The following is a 20,919-nucleotide window of genomic DNA, read 5'->3' on the forward strand; positions in this document are numbered from 1 at the left end:
CGGGCTCGATACTCTCGGTAGCTTGCCGGGCTCTCTGAGAGGGGCGGAGGAATCGAACTTGGTCCGGCAGTGTGGAAGGCGAACGCCCAACCTCTGTGCTATCACTCCAGCCCATATATATCTCAAAAATATTTTTTAGAATCTAATAGCATTCCCTTTGACTGAACAAGAGTTTTAGGATAGTTTAAACCTTATACTTTTCTTGACTATATCAAAGTAGTTCTTTTTAACATTCTTATTCTTGGGACTGGAGAAATAGCACAGTGGGTAGGGTGTTTGCCTTGCACGCCACCGACTCGGGTTTGATTCCCAGCATCCCATATGGTCCCCTGAGCACTGCCAGGGGCTAATTCCTGAGTGCAGAGCCAGGAGTAACCTCTGTGCATCGCTGGGTGTGACCCAAAAAGGAAAAAAAAAAATTCTTACCCAACCACCAGTTTGTATTGCTTACACGTTAAAAGTATTTCTATGGATGGGACTGGAACAATAGCACAGCGGGTAGGGCATTTGCCTTGCACCCGGCCGACCTGGGTTTGATTCCCAGCATCCCATATGGTCCCCTGAACACTGCCAGGGGTAGTTCCTGAGTAGTTTCCCCCCAAAAAAGCAAAAAAAAAAGTATATGGATTAGAGTTTACTTTATTTTTTTTTGTAAAGTCTCAATATTTGTCTCCCTTCTGTTTCTGTGATATTGGTTCTGTAATGTTAGTTTAAATTTTGCTTATCTTACATAAATTATTGGACTGGAGTGATAGCACAGTGGGTAGGACATTTGCCTTGCATGAGGCGGACCCTGGTTCAATTCCTCCGTCCGTTTTGGAGAGCCCAGCAAGCTACTGAGAGTATCCTACCCGCACGGCAAAGTCTGGCAAGCTATCCATGGCGTATTCGATATGCCAAAAACAGTAACAAGTTTCACAATGGAGATGTTACTGGTGCCCGTTCGAGCAAGTAGAACAACAGGATGACAGTGCTATGACAGCACTTCCTATTATTTTTTTATACCCTTTATTTTCAGTGCTGGCCTATTACAGACCCTTTAATAGAAGAATCTTGAACTTTTCTTTTTTCTTTCTTGGGCCACACCCGGCAATGCACAGGGGTCACTCCTGGCTCTGCACTCAGGAATCATCCCTGGCAGTGCTCAGGGGACCATATGGGATGCTGGGAATCGAACCCGGGTCGGCCGCATGCAAGGCAAACACCCTACCCGCTGTGCTATCACTCCAGCCCAATAGAAGAATGTTTTGAATTGATCAGTTTAAATTTTTTTTCCTTCTCAGTACAACTTTAACTGTCACCATTGTTTATGTATGTAATTATTTAAAATCACTTTACTCATTGGTGAAGGGTTTTTGGCATTTTTGTGACAGTGAAGATAAGGTGAATTTTATACCAAAAACATTAATATTAGCACTATTATAACCTTGATACCTCAATAATAAATATTTGGGGGGGGGTCAGAGAGCTAGTACAGGAATTAAGATACTTGCCTTGCATCCCACTGACCCTGGCTAAAATACCTGGCTGGCCCCATATATGGTCCGCTCAAAACTGCCAGGGCATCAGTTCTGAGACTGCTGGCCATAAAACAAAGCCAAATAAAAATTAATGTGTGGGGGGAGCCAGAGAAATAGTATAATAATTAAGGAATTTACCTTGCAAATGGCTGACCCTGGTTCAACCCCTTTTTCTGCATATGATTTTTCTCAGTACTACTGAGAGTGACGCCTGAGCACAGAACTAACAGTAGCCCCTGAGCTCTGCCAGGTGTGGCCTAATCACGAACTTTTTTTTTTTAAGTCACTTTGCCTTAATCAGTAAGAATCTATTTGTCAAGTATAGGAGTCAGACTAACATTTGCAATTCTTATTTGTTATACACGTCTCTGAAGAGTCATAGTTTGACTTGTTTTGTTGTCTTACATATGTATGCTTGGGAAGTAGGGAATTATTTTGTGGGAAGGAATAGCATTTGAACTATCACTGTGAGTAATATGAGAACTATGCTTTCATTTTGGTTTAAGCTTCACTTTCCTGTAACAAAATGTGAGGTATATTGGTTGAGTTGGAGGAACCTATTGAAAAATGATTTTCAGAGAGTTAATTGTTTATCAAAATAAATGTACGTTCTCATATTTTAGAAAAGCCCAACAAATTTCTCTGATTTTAACTAGCATCTCTTCTTTCTACAGAAATAGGAAGGTCGTTGATTATTCACAGTTTCAGGAATCTGATGATGCCGGTACGTTTTGTGATTTCAATAAACTGTAAGTTGGGTAGACTTGGGGGAAATTGCTGGCTTATGTCATTTTCTGTGCAAGGTATCAAATCAAATCCAGAGTTACATCCCTAGTCCCCTATCTTGCTTTTGAATTAATTTTTTTTGTTTTGAGTACAGAGCTAGTGTCTGTGTCAGGACTTAAACTTAGGGCTCCTGGATATAAATAAAAAATGCATGCACTTTGGCCCTTCGAGCTCTTCTCAGCCCTGGAATTTGTAATTTATGGTGCCAGGGATCGAACCCAGGGACCCACACATATAAGGCAAACACATACATCCCCAGTCTCATGTTTTAGGGGAGTTGTTTTTGTTTGGGGGCCACACTTGGTGATGCTCAGGTGCTCGAGGGACCATGTGGCATGCTGGGGATTAAACCCGGTCAGCCACATGCATGGAAAACACCCTACGTACTGTAGTATCTTTCTGACCCTCAGCCCAGTCTTAAGTTTTGTTTGGGTTATAGTAAACCATACTCAGGGACTGTTCCCGTTCTGTGCTCTAAGTTACTTTTTTTTTTTAATCTATAGATTTTGTTAATGGGGATCACTTAAGATTTTTCTTTTTTGAGGGGTTCAGAGAAATAGTAAGGATATTTGCCTTGAACACAGCCAACTGGGTTCGATCCCTGGCATCCTTTATGGTCCCATGAGCACTTCCAGGAATAATTCCTGAGCACAGAACCAAGAGTTGCCTTTGAACATAACCAAGTGTGCTCCCCCGGCACACTCTTTTCTTTTTTCCTTTTTTTAAACTTTTTAAGGGGGTGGTTTGGGCCACACCTAGATATGCTCGGGCTTTACTCCTGACTCTGTGCTCAGGGTCACTCCTTTACTTCTGCTGGTACTCAGAGAACCATATGTAGTATCAAGTGTTGAACCAGCCATGTGAACTATCTGACTATATTTAAGATTTTTACATAAGAAAGTAATGAAGATGAGAATATTTTATGAAGCAACTTTGATTTGTGAACTGATTTATCATAGCTGAGTAGTTATCTTAATTCTCAGTCTTAGCCATACTCCACTCATGCTTTGCATGTAGGGCCCCTAGTTGGATTCACAGGGTCCCCAGAGCACCATTAGGAGCAATACCCGAGCACAGAACTGGGAGTAGCCCTCAAGCACTACCTGGTATGAGCCATAAGCAGACACAGAGATATCATATTCATAAAAGGATTTTTAGAACGAGTTTTTAATCTCATTCTTTTCCAGATATATGTACTACTTGTTTCTTTTCTCTTAAATATAACTTTATAAAGATAATTTGTGTACTTTGAAAAAACTCAGAAAATATTGGTGGAGGGAACTGGGCACTGGTGGAGGGATATAAACAAAATGCAAACATGAAAGTTCACAAGTTTATAACTGTAACTCATGGTGATTCACTAATAAAAAAAAAAACCTCAGGAAATATATAGCTATTAAAATAAGAGTAAGCCGGGACTGGAGAGATAGTATAGTGGGTAGGGAGCTTGCCTTGCACGCAGCAGACCCAGGATACTATCTTGGCACCCAAAACCACACTAGAAGTGATCTCTGAGCACAGAGCCAGGAGTAAGCCCTAAGCACCATCGGTCATGACCCCCTCCTCCACCACTCCCATCAAAACAGGAAAGAAACAAGCAGGCCAAGAAGTAGTACAAGAGTTAAGGGACTTGCCTTGTGTGCAGCCATCCTGGTTTAATCCCCAGCATTAGTTGTCCCCCAAGCATTTCTGGGAGTGACCTGAGCACAAAAACCTGAGAAGAAAAGTAACAGGACCCAACCTCCAGAAATAATACATGTATTAAATACTTGAAGGGAATTAAATACATGTGGCTGACCCAGGTTTAGTTTCCAGTATCCCATATGGTCCCCCAAGCACTGCCATGAGTAACCTCCCCCTCCACTCCCCCCCCCCAAAAAAAAACACATACTAAGGAAATTACATGCCCAAAGGCAACAGAAACTGAGAACTAGTCTTTAGTAGGAAGAATAGCCTTACAAGAGGATGGTGAGGGAGAGCTAAAGGGATGGGGGAGACACTAGGTGGCAGAGAGTGCGGTGCTGGAATGGGGTTAGTTGGTTTGGTCTTTTGTTTTTTTATTTTATGGGGCCACACCCACTGATGCTCAGGGGTTACTCCTGGCTCTGCACTCAGTGATTACCCCTGGCAGTGCACAGGGGACCACATGGGATGCCGGGGATAGAACCCAGGTCAACTGTGTACAAGTTAAGCACCCTACCAGCTGAACTACCATTCCAGTCGCAGCGCTGGAATGTTTTATGCATGAAATCTTCTCATTGTTTGGATTGTAAATCACAATGCCTAAGGTAAAAATAAATAGGGACAATTTCACCTACGTGTGTAATACAAGGATGGATATAAAATTGATGAACAGTCAACAAAGTATAACAAACCAGTTGACATTAATAGTAGAAGTAAAGATATCTGAGAAGAAAGGGGTGAGGAAGAAGAAATAGAAAGGGAGGTGTATAGAAAAAGAAGTAATTATTTATTCATGTTCTGGGGCCATAACTAGCCGTGCTCAGAGGTCACTCCTGGGAGCATATGTGGTGCCAGGGATCAAACAAAGTGGTTTGCCTCATGCAAGGCGTGTGCCTTGACTGCTGTACTATCTCTTTGTCCCCAAAATGATTTTTTTTTCCAGAATGAAAGATGATTTGGAAATGTTCCTCACTCTTTAAAGAGCATGAAAGAGTAGAGGGAGAAGAGACAGATGAGAAGCCACAGGCGAGAGGGTCAAGGTCATGTTTAGGAATGACAGCTAAATATCCAAACCATAGAGTCAACAACACTCAAGTCATGAGACCCAAACTTTAATAATTAAACTTTAAAAGATGCCTGTTGAGGTGGCGGGCTGAGGAGGGGGTAAGAGGGGAAACCTGGAAACACTGGTGGAGGAAAGTTGATACTGGTGACCGGATCCATAATGGAACATTGTATGTCAAAAACCCAACCGTGAATAACTTTGTAAATCACAGTGCTTTAACAAAACAAAACTTGGGAATAAAAAAGAACATGAAAGGTATTTCAGTGGTGATTTCTGAATGGTGATTTCTACATGTAAAAATCATAATATAGTTTGTTGAATTTTTTTAATTTCGTCTCTTTAGATGAAGATTATGGAAGAGATTCAGGCCCTCCAGCTAAGAAAATTCGATCATCTCCCCGAGAAGCTAAAAATAAGAGACGGTCTGGAAAGAATTCTCAGGAAGACAGGTAAGAGCATTGTTGATTTGATCCTATTTATACTGTCACTACTCTGAAATGAGGGTAGTTTCTGATCTCTAAGTTGATAGTTTCCATTTGCTTCGGGAAGTGATTATTATCCACTTAATATTATTTTACAGTAATGTTTCTGAATTGGTCACGACTTGCTTAAGGGGCCAGAGTGATAGTACAGCATAGGGTGTTTGCCTTGCATGTGGTCAACCCACGTTCGGTTGACCCTCTTTGATCTGTGGCATCTCATATGGCCTCCTCCCCCTCCCAGGCGCTGCCAGGAGCAATTCCTGAGTTCAGAGTCAGGAGTAACCCCTGAGCATTGTCGGATGTGGGCCAAAAACAAAAATAATAAATAAAAAACGTGCTTGAAGTCAACCTAGAGATCTGAGGTAATCTCTGACAGCACCTTTGGTTGCTATCTCAGGTCTAAGCAAAAGATTGTCCTTTAAGAACAGTATTGATATTTTGGTTATAATGACGGCAAAGAATAAGTGCACTGTTACTCATAAATCTCTGCAGAATAATAAAATAACTCAAGCTTATAAAATCTTAAGTTGTATACCCTACAAGTTCTGTCTTGTAATCAGTTCTTTTTAGTTTAAAAAATCTTTTATTTTTTGGGGTAGTTTCCCTTACCCTTAGTTTTTGTAAATAAGTTCAATTTTAACTAAAATTAGTTTATGAAACCTGGATATTGTAGCTTTCTCTGATTCTTACAGGTATACTCACTCTCATTTTCTCTTTCTCTCTCTCCCTCTCTTTCCCTCTCTCTCTACTCTCTCCCCCTCTCCCTCTCCCACTCCACCTCTCCTTTCTCTCCTCCCTCTCTCTCCCTCTCCCCTAAGACCTCCTTGATGATACTGGTAATAGCAACTATTTATGGTTATTACATGCTAGTCTCACATATTTCATATACATTGTCATTTAATTCTCACAACATTTACTAGATTTAGAAGTATTTTATGATTTATCCAAGGCTACCTAGCAAACAGATCGACAGGCTTTGAAACTATGCCCTGTGGATTTTTGACCATTGAGCTAAACCACTTTTTTTTTTTTTTTTTTGGGTCACACCTGGTGATACACAGGGGTTACTCCTGGCTCTGCACTCAGGAACCACTCCTGGCAGTGTCAGGGGACCATATGGGATGCTGGGAATTGAGCCCGGGTAGGCCACGTGCAAGGCAAACGCCTTACCCGCTGTGCTATAGCTCCAGCCCCAACTGCAGGGGTTTTTGTTTGTTTGTTTGGTTTGGTTTGTTTTGCTTTTTGGGTCACACCCGGCCATGCTCAGGGGTTACTCCTGGCTCTGCACTCAGGAATTACTCCTGGCGGTGCTCGGGGGACCATATGGGATGCTGGGAATCGAACCCAGGTTGGCCAGGTGCAAGGCAAACGCCCTACCCGCTGTGCTATCGCACCAGCCCTGAGCTAAACCATTTCTAAACATTATTATGAACAGTTAAATGAAACGATAATTTTTAGTAGTACTTATATTTACCTTTGGAACACTTCAGGAAAACCTCAGGTGGTCACTTTTCTATTCTGAATTCATGGGATCCTAAATTGTAGAAATTTAGGTCACACCTGGTGATACACAGGGGTTACTCCTGGCTCTGCACTCAGGAGAGTGCAGAGACAATATTAAACACGTTTTCCTAATACATTCTATTTGCTTGTGCTATTAACCCAATATTTACTCTTCTGGAGAATTTCAAAAACTTGGTTTTGAAGAGAAACTATTAATAGAGTTATACTGTGAGGAGACATCCTCTATAGTTCCATAGTATATCTTTCTAATACAGATTTCTTGCCCCACCCCCTGCACTTTTTGTATTTTGGACTATTCCTTATGGTACTTAGGGGACCAGGAATAGAACTTGAGCCTCTTGCTTATAACACATTTGCTCCAGATGTTTGAGCTGTTTGGTCCCACTAATTATGCTTATTGGTCTGATATCAACATAACTTACAACTACCTTTTTTATGTTCCTTTATTATATTTCCAATAGGAATCAGCTACTTCTTGACCTTAATATCTCATCACTGTACTTAATACCTATTTTTTCTTATAGAAAACATTTGATTTTAAGTGTGAGGAATGATATAAATAAATACAGCTTTTATTACCATTTTGAATTAAGTATCTTGTTAATTAAGTATCATTTTTCCCAAATCAGTATTTTGTATTTTTTCTGTTCTTCTCATCTTAAAAGTTCAGCTTTCACTTGGCTTTGCTGTAATGGGACTCAAGGATTGTGTAAACCCAGTGAAAAAATAACTAGAGTGAATGATACAATTCTGTCTTTTAAATAGACTTATTTTATATAGTTTGTTACTTGAATGGGAAACACCAAAGGAGATTTTCTAGACTTGCTCTTTGAGAAAGGAAAGCTATGAAAGCAAAAATTGGGGGAGGTTGTACTTGGAGAGGCTCAGGACTCCTCCAGTAAAATACTGGCTGGGGCAGGGAGAGTCACAGTTCCCACATGCAGAACATATAGACCAGCCTTTTGAGCTATCTCCCTGTCCTGAAAATGACTGTTCTGTTTTGGTTTTGGGCTACAGCTAACAGTGCTCAGGGTGATTTCTAGCTCAGGAATACTCCTGGTGGCAATCTCAGATGACTAAATGAGGTGCCGGGATCGAACCCAGGTCAGCAGCTTGGAAGACAAATGCCCTACCTGCTATAATATCGTTCCAGTCCCCTGAAAGCAATTATTTTGGTGGGGAGGGAGGTTGGGGCCACACCCAGTGGTCTAAGGAATTACTCCTGGTTCTGCACTCAGGAATCACTTGTGGGGGACTTGGGGTTCATACGGGGTGCCAGGGATCGAACCAGCATCACCCTCATGCAAGGTAAATGCCTTACTTGGCTATACTAGCACTCTGGCCCCCTGAAAGCAATTTTTATGTATGAATCTTTCCCATTTTTGGTTAGAATTTCTCATGGAATCATAAAATTTCAGCACTAAAGAATGTGAAGTGATTAAGGATTCAGATGGGAGACAAGAATCCAGATTCCCAGATTGAGATTTGTAAGTGTATAAAACAAGTATCTGTGGCTTAAAAACTTGATCTGTAAACTGGGCCTATAACTCAGTAGACAGCACTTGCCTGGACCCCCTGCACTTGCCTTGCTTGTGACACCTGAACTTTGATTTATACACTGAGCAGGAATTGTTTTTTAAAACTTGCCATATGGGGGCTGGAGCGATAGCACAACAGGTAGGACGTTTGCCTTGCACGCGGCCAACCTGGGTTCAATTCCCAGCATCCCATATGGTCCCCTGTGCATCACCGGGTGTGACCCAAAAAGCAAAAAAAAAAAAGAAAGGAAAAAAAAAACCTTGCCATAGGACTTTGAACTTTTGTTCAAAACAAAATAGGACTTTGTAACTATTTTACTCTGCATTGTTTTTGAGGTGAAAAAATACTTTCTCCGTGATGGAAAGCTGACCTGTGTGTTAATGCTGTTGATATATAGAAATAATGGACGGAACTGGAGATGGAGCCCAGTAATAGTTTAGTACTACATGTCTTGCATGCATGGTGCCCTGGGTTCAGTCGCCAGCCCCAAGCCCTTCCCCTGGACCTTCTGCCACACATAATTAATAGAGACAGCACATTTTAGATTTTTGCTTTGCATACTTGGGCCTGTTGGTAAAGTGCTATAGCTGAACTCTGATTTCCTTTAGTTATGACACTGTACTCTAGGGATTTTTTTTTTTTGCAGCTTTATTTGTTGCTGTCTGTTTATTTGCCTATTTTACTTTATAATCATTGATGTATTTTATTTTTGTTTTGTATTCAGGTTTTTTGTCTTTTTTTTTTTTAACTTGACATTACAAAATTATTCATGATTGGGTTTCAGTGTTGATTCACCAGTGTTCACTCACTTCCCTCCTCCATGGTGGGTGTGTCCCCCCATCCCATTTGCTTCCCACCCTGCTTGTACAAGAGGCACTTTGCTGGTTTTGCTCTGCGGTTGACAATACCACAGTACCATTGCTGATAGGGTTTCATACCTAACTAACATTTGGGCACCAAGTCCTACCCCAGTTGGATGCTTCCCTCCACCATAGACGTTGCCTCTTCCCTGTCCTGTCCTCCCTCCCCCAAGTGGCATGCTTCCTACCAAATTCCAGTCCTCCTGTTCTGTTCTTTGTTTTCATTGTCATTGGGCATTTGTTACTCCACTATTATGTTTCTCTGTATCCTGCATGTGAGAGAGGTCATTCCATGGCAGGCTCTCTCTGACTAACTTCATTCAGTCTGATACTCTCAAGGTATAGTCCCTCCATGTTACAGCACATTTCATGGCTTTTACTTTCCTTATGGTCAAGTAATATTTCACTGCCTTGTTTACAGATCTTGGCTATTGTGGATGGTGCTGCAAGGAACATAGGGGTGCAAGTCTTTTCTCCATTTAGTATTTGGGCCTTTGGGGTATATTTTGAGAACTGGGGTCAAAGGAAAACTCAATTTCTAGATTTTTAGAAATGTCCATATGTTTTCTAGAAGTCTAGGCTGGATTAGTCAACATTCCCACCAGCAATGAATGGGAGTCTCTTTCTCCCCACATAAGCACCAGCACTGGTTGTTCTTGTTCTTTTTGATGTGTGTCAGTCTCTCTTAGATGGTATCTCATTGTTGTTTTGATTTGCATCTCCCTGATAATTAGTGATGCAGAACATTTTATCATGTGCCTTTTGGCTATTTATGTTTCTTCTTTGAGGAAGTTTCTGTTCATCTCTTCTCTCCATTTTTTGATAGAGATAGATTTTTTTTCTTATAAAGTTCGACCAGTGCCTTATATCTTTTATATTAACCACTTATCAGATGAGCATTGGGTTAAGTAATTTCACCCATTCTGCAGGTTGTCTGTTATCTTGCTTGTTGTTTCCTTTGAGGTGGAGAAACTTCTTGTTTTAATGTAGTCACATTTGTTTATCTTTGCTTCCACTTGCTTGGTGAGTAGCGGATGTCTTTGAAGATGCCTTTGGTTCTATTATCATGGAGAGATCTGCCTGTTTCCCTCCTTGTACCTTATGGATTCAGGTCTGATACATTTTAGAATTTATTTTTATACTCTGCATCTGACGACAAAATTTTTTTCCTATTGATTATATTTGTAAACCAGGCTTTATCCATAGGTGAGAAATTCTTATTCTTGCTTTTAGTCTTTGGTAGGAATGTTTTTCAGAGTAAGTTCAAATTATGCTTCTTCACCAGTATCCTAGTAAAGTAGGAAATGATGAGCATCTGTTTAAAACTTTGTGTATAAGATATTGTTCAGTGTTCTTTCTCAGTCAGAATCTGGAGATCTATGCTCAGTTCATTTGATGCAAGATGTTTAAGCATTTTCCCTTTTCCCTTACAGCGAGGATTCTGAAGAAAAAGATGTGAAGACCAAGAAAGATGATTCTCACTCAGCAGGTAGTAAAGTACTTTTAACCTGTTAGAAGTAATTCTACTTATTATATTGTATTTTTTAAATTAACTGCCAGAAACAGTAACAAGTCTCAAAATGGAGACGTTACTGGTGCCCACTCAAGCAAATCGATGAGCAACGGGATGACAGTGATACAGTACTGAGCCCAGGACATGTGAGCTGAATTGTATGTTCTATTGAGCCACATCCCTGGCCCTACATAAAATTTTTATTTTTTCCTTGAACAGGACCGCTGCTGGCAATAGCTGGGGGTTCAGTGCTCTTACCGGGGCCTTGCAGTTCTGGGGATTGAACTCAGGCCCTCAAACTTGCCATACACACTTATCATCACTGGCGATCACTCTTTTGAACCATCCCTGATTGGATATTTAAGTGTTCTTTAAATTCTGCCAGATACTCTTGTAGATACTGGCGTTATTACGAAGTTGTTTCTGTCTTCAAACAGCTTATAATGATTCTCAATTCTGTAACAACTCTGTAACACCGTTTTTTTAATATGCTCTATCACCCCAGGATTTCTGATTCAGTGGGTCTAAGTGAGTTGTAGCAGCTCTTTGTTATTACTGTTGTTCTTTTACTTTTGGAGCCATCTAGCAAAGCTCAGGGCTTATTCCGGGCTCTTTGTTCAGGAGAGTGCTCAGGGAACCGCATAGGGTGCTGGGAATCAGCCATGTGCAAGGCCAGCACCCCCACTGTACTCTCTCTCTGGCCCCCACAGCTTCGTGTCTTAAAAGTGTTTATGCACCAGGCCATAGGACATGTCTCTGGTACTGCCTGGCTCCCCAAGCACTGCCCCCACCTCATTAAAAAAAAACAAAATGAGGGGCTGGAGTGATAGCACAGCGGTTAGGGCGTTTGCCTTGCACACGGCCGACCCGGGTTCGATTCCCAGCATCCCATATGGTCCCCTGAGCACCACCAGGAGTAACTCCTGAGTGCATGAGCCAGGAGTAACCCTTGAGCATCGCTGAGTGTGATCCAAAAGGAAAAAAAAAAAAGAGGCTATTTATAGATGAAGCTATTTACAGATTATTATCATCTGTAGTCAAGATTTAAGAACATTGTCATCAACAAGACATCATGCGAAATATACACTGATTGCTAGAGAGGCATAAAAGGAGCATGATCAGCTCAGGGATGAATGGCAAAGGACAGGCTCATACCTACTAGCTTCAAAATAGTCTTTGGCTTATCTGGGGGAGGGGGGCTCAGCTAGTGCTATTCAGGGACGTCTCGGCTCTGTGCTCAGGAGTGGCTCCTGGTGGTGCTCAGGGAACCATGTGATAACAGAGATTGAACCTGAGCCTCTTGCATACAAAGCATGTGTTAGACCATTGAGCTTTCTCTCTGGCCCCTGGAAAGTAGTCTTTAGAAACAGTAGCCACAAGGAATGTGTGATTATAAGATTTTTTTTTTTCCTCCTTGAGGACTTCCAGGCAGTTCTTGGAAGGCCCAGGGCCCTTCTTTGCAATTCTTGGCCAAAAGGCCAGTGATTTAGACCAAGGAGTCAAGCATGCATGTACTTCTCAGGTCCTTTGGTGTCAGGGCCACCCTGGCCGATCTCAGAGGGCTCCAAGGCTTCAGCTAACGGTGTTTGGGGACCTTCAGAGCTGTGTGTGCTGATACTCAGGGATCTGGTGCCAAATCAGCCAGGCTTGCTACATGCAAGGCAGTCACCCCGTACTCTTCGCAAGTAAGTTTTTGTTGTTATGGAGTTATACCAGTGGTACTCTGCAGGTCACAGTGCTAAGAATTAAACCCAGGATAAAGTCTATGTTGTACCATTTGAGTCATGTCCCCAACCCTTCTTTTTTTTTTTTTTTCTTTTTGGGTCACATCTGGCGATGCACAGGGGTTACTCCTGGCTCATACACTCAGGAATCACTCCTGGCGGTGCTCGGGGGACCATATGGGATGCTGGGAATCGAACCCGGGTCGGGCTGAGTGCAAGGCAAACACCCTACCCGCTGTGCTATTGTGTCAGCCCCTCCCCAACCCTTTTTGTAAGAATTTTCATTCAAAAAATTAATGAGACTTTGTGGTCAAATAAAATAAACCCTGGTTATGTACTGTTAGCGTATTTGTTTGTTTGTTGTTGTTGTTTTTGCTTTTTGGGTCACACCTGGTGATGCACAGGGGTTACTCCTGGCTCTGCACTCAGGAATTACCTCTGGCCGTGCTCAGGGGACCGTATGGGATGCTGGGATTCGAACCCGGGTCGGCTGCGTGCAAGGCAAACGCCCTACCCGCTGTGCTATCGCTCCAGCCCCATGTTAGCGTTTTTTAAAGTTCACTCTTGTAAAAGGTGAGGGACAGAGAGACCGTATAGTAAATAAAGTGCTTGCCTTTTAAGTGTCTGGCCCAGGTTCAGTCCTGGTGCCACATATGGTCCCCTGAGCACAGAGCCAAGTGTATGTCCTGAGTACCACTAGATGTGACTCTCTCCCCCTCAAAAAAAAGAAAGAAAAGACATTAAAAGTTTTGGGCTGGAGTGATAGCACAGCAGGTAGGGCGTTTGCCTTGCACGCGACCGACCTGAGTTAGATTCCCAGTATCCCATATGGTCCCCTTAGCGCAGCCAGGGGTGATTCCTGAGTACAGAGCCAGGAGTAACCCCTGAGCATAGCTGGGTGTGACACAAAAAGCAAAAAAAAAAAAAGTAAAAGTTTATTTTCTTTCACTCTAGCCACTTTAATTTTAGCATCACTATATCTCTGGTTTACCCTCTCAGGTCATCTTTTCTTTTCTTTAGTGTGCAAGTGCATGCTCGTGTGTGGTGTGTGTGTGTGTGTGTGTGTGTGTGTGTGTGTGTGTGTGTGTGTGTGTGTGTGTGTGTGTGTGTGTGTGTGTTGGGCCTTGAACCCAGCATCCTACAGTCTCAGTTAGTTTATTATTGAACTTTAGATTCTCTTTTGTATTATAGGAAATTTCTGTGTTTTGTTTGTTTGGTTGGTTGGTTGGTTGGGTTTTTTTGGCGTTTTGGGTCACACCCGGCACTGCACAGGGGTTACTCCTAGCTCTGCACTCAGGAATTACTCCTGGCGGTGTTCAGGGGACCATATGGGATGCTGGGAATTGAACCCGGGTCATCCATGTGCAAGGCAAGCGCCCTACCCACTGTACTATCACTCCAGCCCCCCTATAGGAAATTTTTATCGTTAAACATTAGGGCAATTTCTTTCTTATGATGAGAGCTCCTTGTGTTGTTTCCTCATTGGGCCGTACCCTGAGGTGCTCAGAGCCAGTTACAGCCAGTTACAGTGCTCATGGGTCACTTCTAGAGTTGCTCAGGAGACCTTGAGTGTGCATGGGATTGAACACGGGGGTTCCGTGTGCAAAGTGCTCTTTGAGTCGACTCCCTGGTCCATTGATGAGAGCTTTAGAGGTCTCTAATTCAAATATTGAGTACAGTATCATTACCAACTATAGTCATCATGCTATACATTATATCCCCATGACTATGTTTATACCTTTTGCACCTTTTGAGGAATTTGGGGCTAGGTTGGTGATTTAGGCCACATTCAAAGCTCACTCCTAGCTCTGTGCTCAGGGATCACACCTGGTGATATTCAGGGATATATAGTGTCAGGGTCAGCCACATGCTAAGCAAGTGCCCTCCTATCCATTGTATAATCTCTTCAGCCCCTCATTTTTTTGTTGTTGTTGTTGTTGTTTTTAATCACCATGAGATCCATGGGTACAAAGTTGCTCGTGATTGGGTTTCAGTCATACAGTGTTCTAACACCCATATCATGGGATATTTTTATACTTATCAACTTTTTTTTTTTTTTTGCTTTTTGGGTCACACCCGGTGATGCATAGGGGTCACTCCTGGCTCATGCACTCAGGAATTACTCCTGGCTGTGCTCAGGGGACCATATGGGATGCTGGGATTTGAACCCGGGTCGGCCGTGTGCAAGGCAGACGCCCTACCCGCTGTGCTATTGCTCCAGCCCCTCGACTTTATTTTATTCTTTATAGTTTTTTTAAATTAAATCACAGTGGGGTACACCATTATAAAATTGTTCATGACTGGGTTTCAGTCATATAATTTCCAACACCCATCAGGGCAATTTTTAAGGATAGATTTTACCGATTTTAAATGAAGTGAAGCTGCAGTTTATAGCTCATATTGGTCACTCTATTGGATTTTCTGGTCACCTGTCAAATAAATGTACAAGTCTTTGATCATTGCATCGCAACTTATTTTACAGAGGACAGTGAAGATGAAAAGGAAGATCATAAAAATGTGCGCCAGCAACGACAGGCAGCCTCCAAAGCAGCGTCGAAACAGAGAGAGATGCTCATGGAAGACGTAGGCAGTGAAGAAGAACAAGAGGAGGAGGATGAAGCGCCATTCCAGGAGAGTACGTGAAGTCGGCAGATCACTCTATGACTGTTCCCCCTGCTTGCTTCAGGCTTCTCGTGGATGCTAAATGTTATGACCAAATTCTTTAACTATTAGAAGATATGAAAACTTTACTATTTAAATAGTTACTTTATTTTTTGTTTGGGGGCCATATCTGGCAGTACTCAAGGATCATTTTTGGCAATGCCAGGGGGTGAGGGGGGGGCAGATGTGGTATTGGGGATCAAACTTGGGTCAGCCACGTGCTAAGGCAAACACACTACCCACCATACTGTCACTCTGGTTCCTAAAAATCTAAAGATAAAAATTAGGACCAGGATTGAGAAGATACTTACCAGTAGAACGCCCTGCCATAGGTCCCCATAAACGCATGCCTTAATGCCTTCCCTTTCCCCCCCACACTTCCAGCAGCCCTTGGTGGAGGAGCCCTGGTGACCCTGAGGACTCCCCAGCCAGACTCCCCATCAGGCCTGTAACAACGATAGCTCAGGGCCTTCCCCTAGCTCAGCACAGCTGGCTGTGGTCCCTGAAAATAGGGAAAAAGAAGATAGAACCAAGGAGACGGCACAGAGGACTGGAGGGAGGAGCATATGCTTCGTGCAGGGGACCTAGGTTTGATTACCAGCATGTCATGATGACCCCAGCTCTGATGGGAGGAACCCCTATGCACCAATCAGGAATAGCCACTGAGCATTACTGATGTGACCTAAATACCAAATAAATAAGCTTGACCAAATATAGTTTGGTAGATTAGATAATGAAGTAGATAGATAAGATACAGATAGATATTAAGAGGTTTAAATAGGGTCCAGAGAGCTAGGACAGCAGGGCCTTGCATTCAGGTTCAACCCAGGTTTGAATCCAGGCACCATATATGGTCCCCTGAGCACAGCTAGGGGTGGCATCAAAAGTGAAAATACATAAGGGCTGTAGCAATAGTGCAGCATGTAGGGCACTTATTTTGCACATGGCCTACTGGGGTTCAAGCCCCGGCACCCCGTATGATCCCCTGAGCCTGCCAGGATTGATCCCTGAGCAGGGGTTTTGTTTTGTTGTTTTTTTGTGTGGCCCAAAAAATAAAAGCCAAAATACATAAGCAAATGATTCAGTTATTCAACCAGGGATATGACTCAAAGATCAAAAGCAGATTGCATGCATGAGACCTAGATCCAAGCCCCAGCATCACAGATAAAACATCTGTAAATATTTTTATGATTATGATCTTCATTTATTGAAGTACTGACTAATTGTTAGAATAATAGTTGATGGTATGTGATTGATAAGATTTATGTGTTAGCTTGATAGAGAAGTATATGGACCTCTACCTCCCTTCAAAAAAATGTTAGTAACAGAATTTACCTTTTCACAAGTTAAATCAATTATGTTTGCTTGCTTTATATCATTGTATCGCTGTCACCCCATTGTTCATCATTTTGCTCGAGCGGGCGCCAGTGACGTCTCCATTCATCCCTGTCGAGTGCTGGTGGCATATTGGGCGCTCTTTCAGGATCAGGGGAATGAGGACCGTTGTTACTGTTTTTGGCATTTGAGTATGCCACGGGTAGCTTGTCAAGCTCTGCTGTGTGGGTGGGATACTTTTGGTAGCTTGCTGAGAGGGACAGAGGCTTTTGGGGAGGCCTCTAATTGCCTGTACAGATGTTCCCAGTCTACTGAATATAAGCATATATATATATATATATATATTGTTTCATTTTTATTCATAGTTGAATCACCAAATCAATTGTTTTTATCCAGTCTCACCAGTACTTTTTTTTTTGCAGGGGGGGGGGTCACACCTGATGATGCTCAGGGGTTACTCCTGATTCGTGCACTCAGGAATTACTCCTGGCAGTACTTGGGGGACCGTATGGGATGCTGGAAATCGAACCCAGGTCGGCCACATGCAAGGCAGATGCCCTGCCCGCTGTGCTATTGCTCCAGCCCCTCTCACCAGTACTATACGGAAATGGTGGAACTACCAAGTAATTTGATCGCTTCATTTATTTTTTTATTGTTGTTGTTTTTGGCCAGACCCAGCAGTGCTCGGGGCTTATTACTCCTGGCAGTGCTCGGTGCCAGGATTAAACCTGGGTCTGTGCCCTTAACGGTGTACTCTCTAGCTCCATGGCTTTGATTTTTATGAAAATTATGTCTTGATGCAATATCTGTTTTCTTCCCACTTTTCAAACAAGTGGTATAACATTACAACAAGCCCATTTTATAGGCGGGGTCAGTGACAATGCCAACCAAAATAGGAATATAGCTACAAATAAAGCCCAAAACTATTTGCTTCCCAGTTGCCCTGTACCAGTCATTCTTAGTGCTCTTTCCCTTTGTTCACTTGGAAGGATATATACATTAAGTTGGACGTTGAAATTCTTCTTTCCCTCAGAAGATTCCGGCAGTGATGAAGATTTCCTCATGGAAGACGATGATGATAGTGACTATGGCAGTTCAAAAAAGAAAAACAAAAAGATGGTTAAGAAATCCAAACCTGAGAGAAAAGAAAAGAAAATGCCCAAACCCAGACTAAAGGCAACAGGTGAGCTCTGCAGAAGGGAAATTCAGTTACTGCTTTGCACATGTCAAGACCAACAATCTTTTTAAAGAAATTCTTCATTAAGACTTGACAGTGGTAGGGGCTGGAGCGATAGTACAGCGGGTAGGGCGTTTGCCTTGCACACAGCCGACCCGGGTTCATTTCCCGGCATCCTATATGGTCCCCTGAGCACCACCAGGAGTAATTCCTGAGTGCAGAGCCAGAAGTAACCCCTGTGCAAGCGATCAAGCCTCAGCTTCCAGCGTGCAGAGCTTGCACTCCATCCTCCAAAGTGGCTCTCTCCCCTTTCTTGTTTAACTCATGAATAACTTGTAGTTTCCCATACTACTTAGGAGGAAGTGCAGTTTCAGTAGCATCCGTGGGTTTTGGGTCATACATATCAGGACTCGGGCTGTTCCCAGATTGGTTCTCAGGGAGCACATGTGATGCTGGCATAGAACCACTGTGCTACGTCTCCAGTCCTATATATATTTTTTCCCCTTCTTGGGTCACACCTGGGGATGCACAGGGGTCACTCCTTGCTCAAGCACTCAGGAATTACTCCTGGTGGTGTTCGGGGAATCATGTAGGATGCTGGGAATCGAACCCAGGTCGGCCACATGCAAGGCAAATGCCCTACCCGCTGTGCTTTCACTCCCGCCCCTCCAGTCCTGTTTTTCATTGTGAGCATTAGGGAGCATTATTGTGAGCTTATTGTTACAGTGTGGGTGAAAAGTGACTAGACACTGCTCTGCGATCGTTTTTATGGCCAGTTTTTTAGAATTTGAAGTAGGTTTGTCTCAGGATATTTGTTGTTATTACTCAGGGATAATATGCATGTTACTACCCACTTTAGTTTTTAGTAGTTTGTCTATAAGTTTTTTGTTGTTGTTGTTGTTGTTGTTGTTTTTGCTTTATGGGTCATACCCAGCAATGCACAGGTATTATTCGTGGCTCTGCACTAGGAATTGCACCAGGTTGGCCGTGTGCAAGGCAGATGCCCTACCTGCTGTGCTATTGCTCTAGCCCCTGTCTATAAGTTTTATTCTTAAGGGTAGGATTTTTTTTTTTTTTTTAAGCACTGGGGAGGGACTACATTGTGGATCACCATGCCTGAAAGTGCTCAGGACTATTCCTGGTCTGCTCATTTGTGACCACTGGTGAAGCTCAGTGGCCCATATGTGGCACCAGGCAACAGTCCAGGGTTGGCTATATACAAGGCAAGTTCCTTACTCCCTGTACTATCTCTCAGGCCTCCCTACTGCTTTCTTTTGTATTTATATTAAAGACATTTTCTTTTGGGCCAGAGAGATAGCACAGTGGGTAAGGTACTATCTCTTACCTTACTGATTAGTTAGTAATCAGTTAGTAATTAGTAATCAGTAAGGTAAGCTTACTTAGCTGACTCGGCTTGGATCTCTGCCACCCCACATGATCGCCTGAGTCTGCCAGGAGTAAGCCCAGAGCACACCTGGGTGTAGCCCAAAATCAAAATATATATATATATATATTTTTTTTTTTTTCTTCTTTCCCCAAATTGATATTTTTCTTTTTTCAGTGACGCCAAGTCCAGTGAAAGGCAAAGGGAAGGTGGGTCGCCCCACCGCTTCCAAGGCATCCAAGGAAAAGACTCCTTCTCCCAAAGAAGAAGACGAGGAGCCGGAGAGCCCCGCCGAGAAGAAAGCCTCCGCAAGCCCACCACCTGAGAAGTCTGGGGATGAAGGGTCTGAAGAGGAAGCCCAGTCTGGGGAGGATTAAAATGTTGATGGTTTGGGGAGAGATTTTATTAAAAAAAAAAAAAGAAAAAAAAAGAAAAAAGGGGGGAGGGAGAAAACCTACTTAAGCTAGAACATGGCTGTGGCGGTGGCTTGACTCACGGGCTTTCAGTGCTTTTCTCCTTTTGTTGAAAGTAACATTTTCTCTCTTTTTTAAGAAAACCATTGTATGTTTAATTTTCCTTTTTATCTACTAGTCTTCTCTTTGCCACGCCCCCTCTCCCCTCCCTTTCCCAATGAAAGCCATGTCAAATGAATCACTGGATCGATTGCTTCATCTTTGTATCTTTAATGGAAGGGGTACCACAGTTGTACTGCAAGAAGATTTGAGGTGAACACTATGGAAATTTTGCTTTTCACTAAATGGTAGTAAGTTGGAACAGTAATCAAAATGTATAGAAGAGTTTTAGTTCCAAATGATTGCTTCTTCCTTGCCCTGGACTTAAAACAAACAAACAAAAAAAGCAGTTATCTAATACAGGTTTATATATCAGTATACACAAAGATTGATGTCTGAAAGTAATTATGACTTTAAGCCTTCACTGATGGGGCAGGGAGGAGATAAAGATGCATTCTGGATTGTTATCTCAAGAGTGTTCATAACTTCATAGGAGGCAAAGCAAAGAACGGAGTTTCCTCATCTTGTTTTAGCACATGAGCTTTTAAAAAATTTCATCCCTTGTTATTTCAAAGAGACTCAGAGCCAGTGATCCTTTTATCCTGCTACAGTCCTTAAGGAACTTTTTTTTTTTTAGGGCCCGCCAAAACAAATTACTCTTGATTTTTTTCATTTGGTTTTCTGATGAATGGTTCATGTTTTAAAATATCTATGTATTGTATCTATTCTGTTTCTTGGATAAAATTTTATCAAGAACCTCCCTCCACCCCCCCAGATTTTAGAATTTAAATGGCACGATCGATACATCACAGTGGATTTCTTCTCAAACTGACAATGTTTAGTTTTAAGAAAATAAAGTACTAGTTAATGTGAAACTCAATCACAGAGACTTGGGATTTTTCCTTTATGAAAACAGAATTGAGATTCTTTTCTGCTTGTAGAGTGCGTTTAGGTCCCATGAACCAGGCTCTATTTTTACTTGCAAATAGAGTCTTCTCCTTTTTATTACCGATCTTTCCATTCACTTTTCTTGGTTCCCTGCGACTCCCCCGGACACTACTGCAGCACCCCGCCGCAGCACCCCCACTTGTGCTGTAGGACATGATTCCTCCTGGCTCTGTTCTTCTGTCTGCCCGCAGTGAGCATACACTGT

At 42.5% G+C, this 20,919-nt stretch overlaps 1 protein-coding gene across 2 annotated transcripts in view; it reads left to right on the top strand.

Annotated features, from left to right (window-relative positions):
- Positions 1 to 20,646, top strand: part of NUCKS1 (nuclear casein kinase and cyclin dependent kinase substrate 1) — a 37,771-nt gene extending 17,125 nt beyond the window's left edge. The window contains exons 2-7 of one of the 2 annotated variants that reach the window (XM_055144429.1): positions 2,195 to 2,244; positions 5,399 to 5,504; positions 10,894 to 10,949; positions 15,180 to 15,332; positions 17,730 to 17,876; positions 19,432 to 20,646. In XM_055144429.1, coding sequence (XP_055000404.1) covers positions 2,195 to 2,244; positions 5,399 to 5,504; positions 10,894 to 10,949; positions 15,180 to 15,332; positions 17,730 to 17,876; positions 19,432 to 19,631 — 712 coding nt within the window. In that variant the 3' untranslated portion in view covers positions 19,632 to 20,646. Of the gene's footprint in view, positions 1 to 2,194; positions 2,245 to 5,398; positions 5,505 to 10,893; positions 10,950 to 15,179; positions 15,333 to 17,726; positions 17,877 to 19,431 lie in introns of both variants that reach the window. The other variant, XM_055144427.1, reaches the window with a different exon arrangement.
- Positions 20,647 to 20,919: the final 273 nt, after the last annotated feature.

The sequence above is a fragment of the Sorex araneus genome, chromosome 7, assembly GCF_027595985.1.
Source record: "Sorex araneus isolate mSorAra2 chromosome 7, mSorAra2.pri, whole genome shotgun sequence".
Classification (NCBI taxonomy): Eukaryota; Metazoa; Chordata; class Mammalia; order Eulipotyphla; family Soricidae; genus Sorex; species Sorex araneus.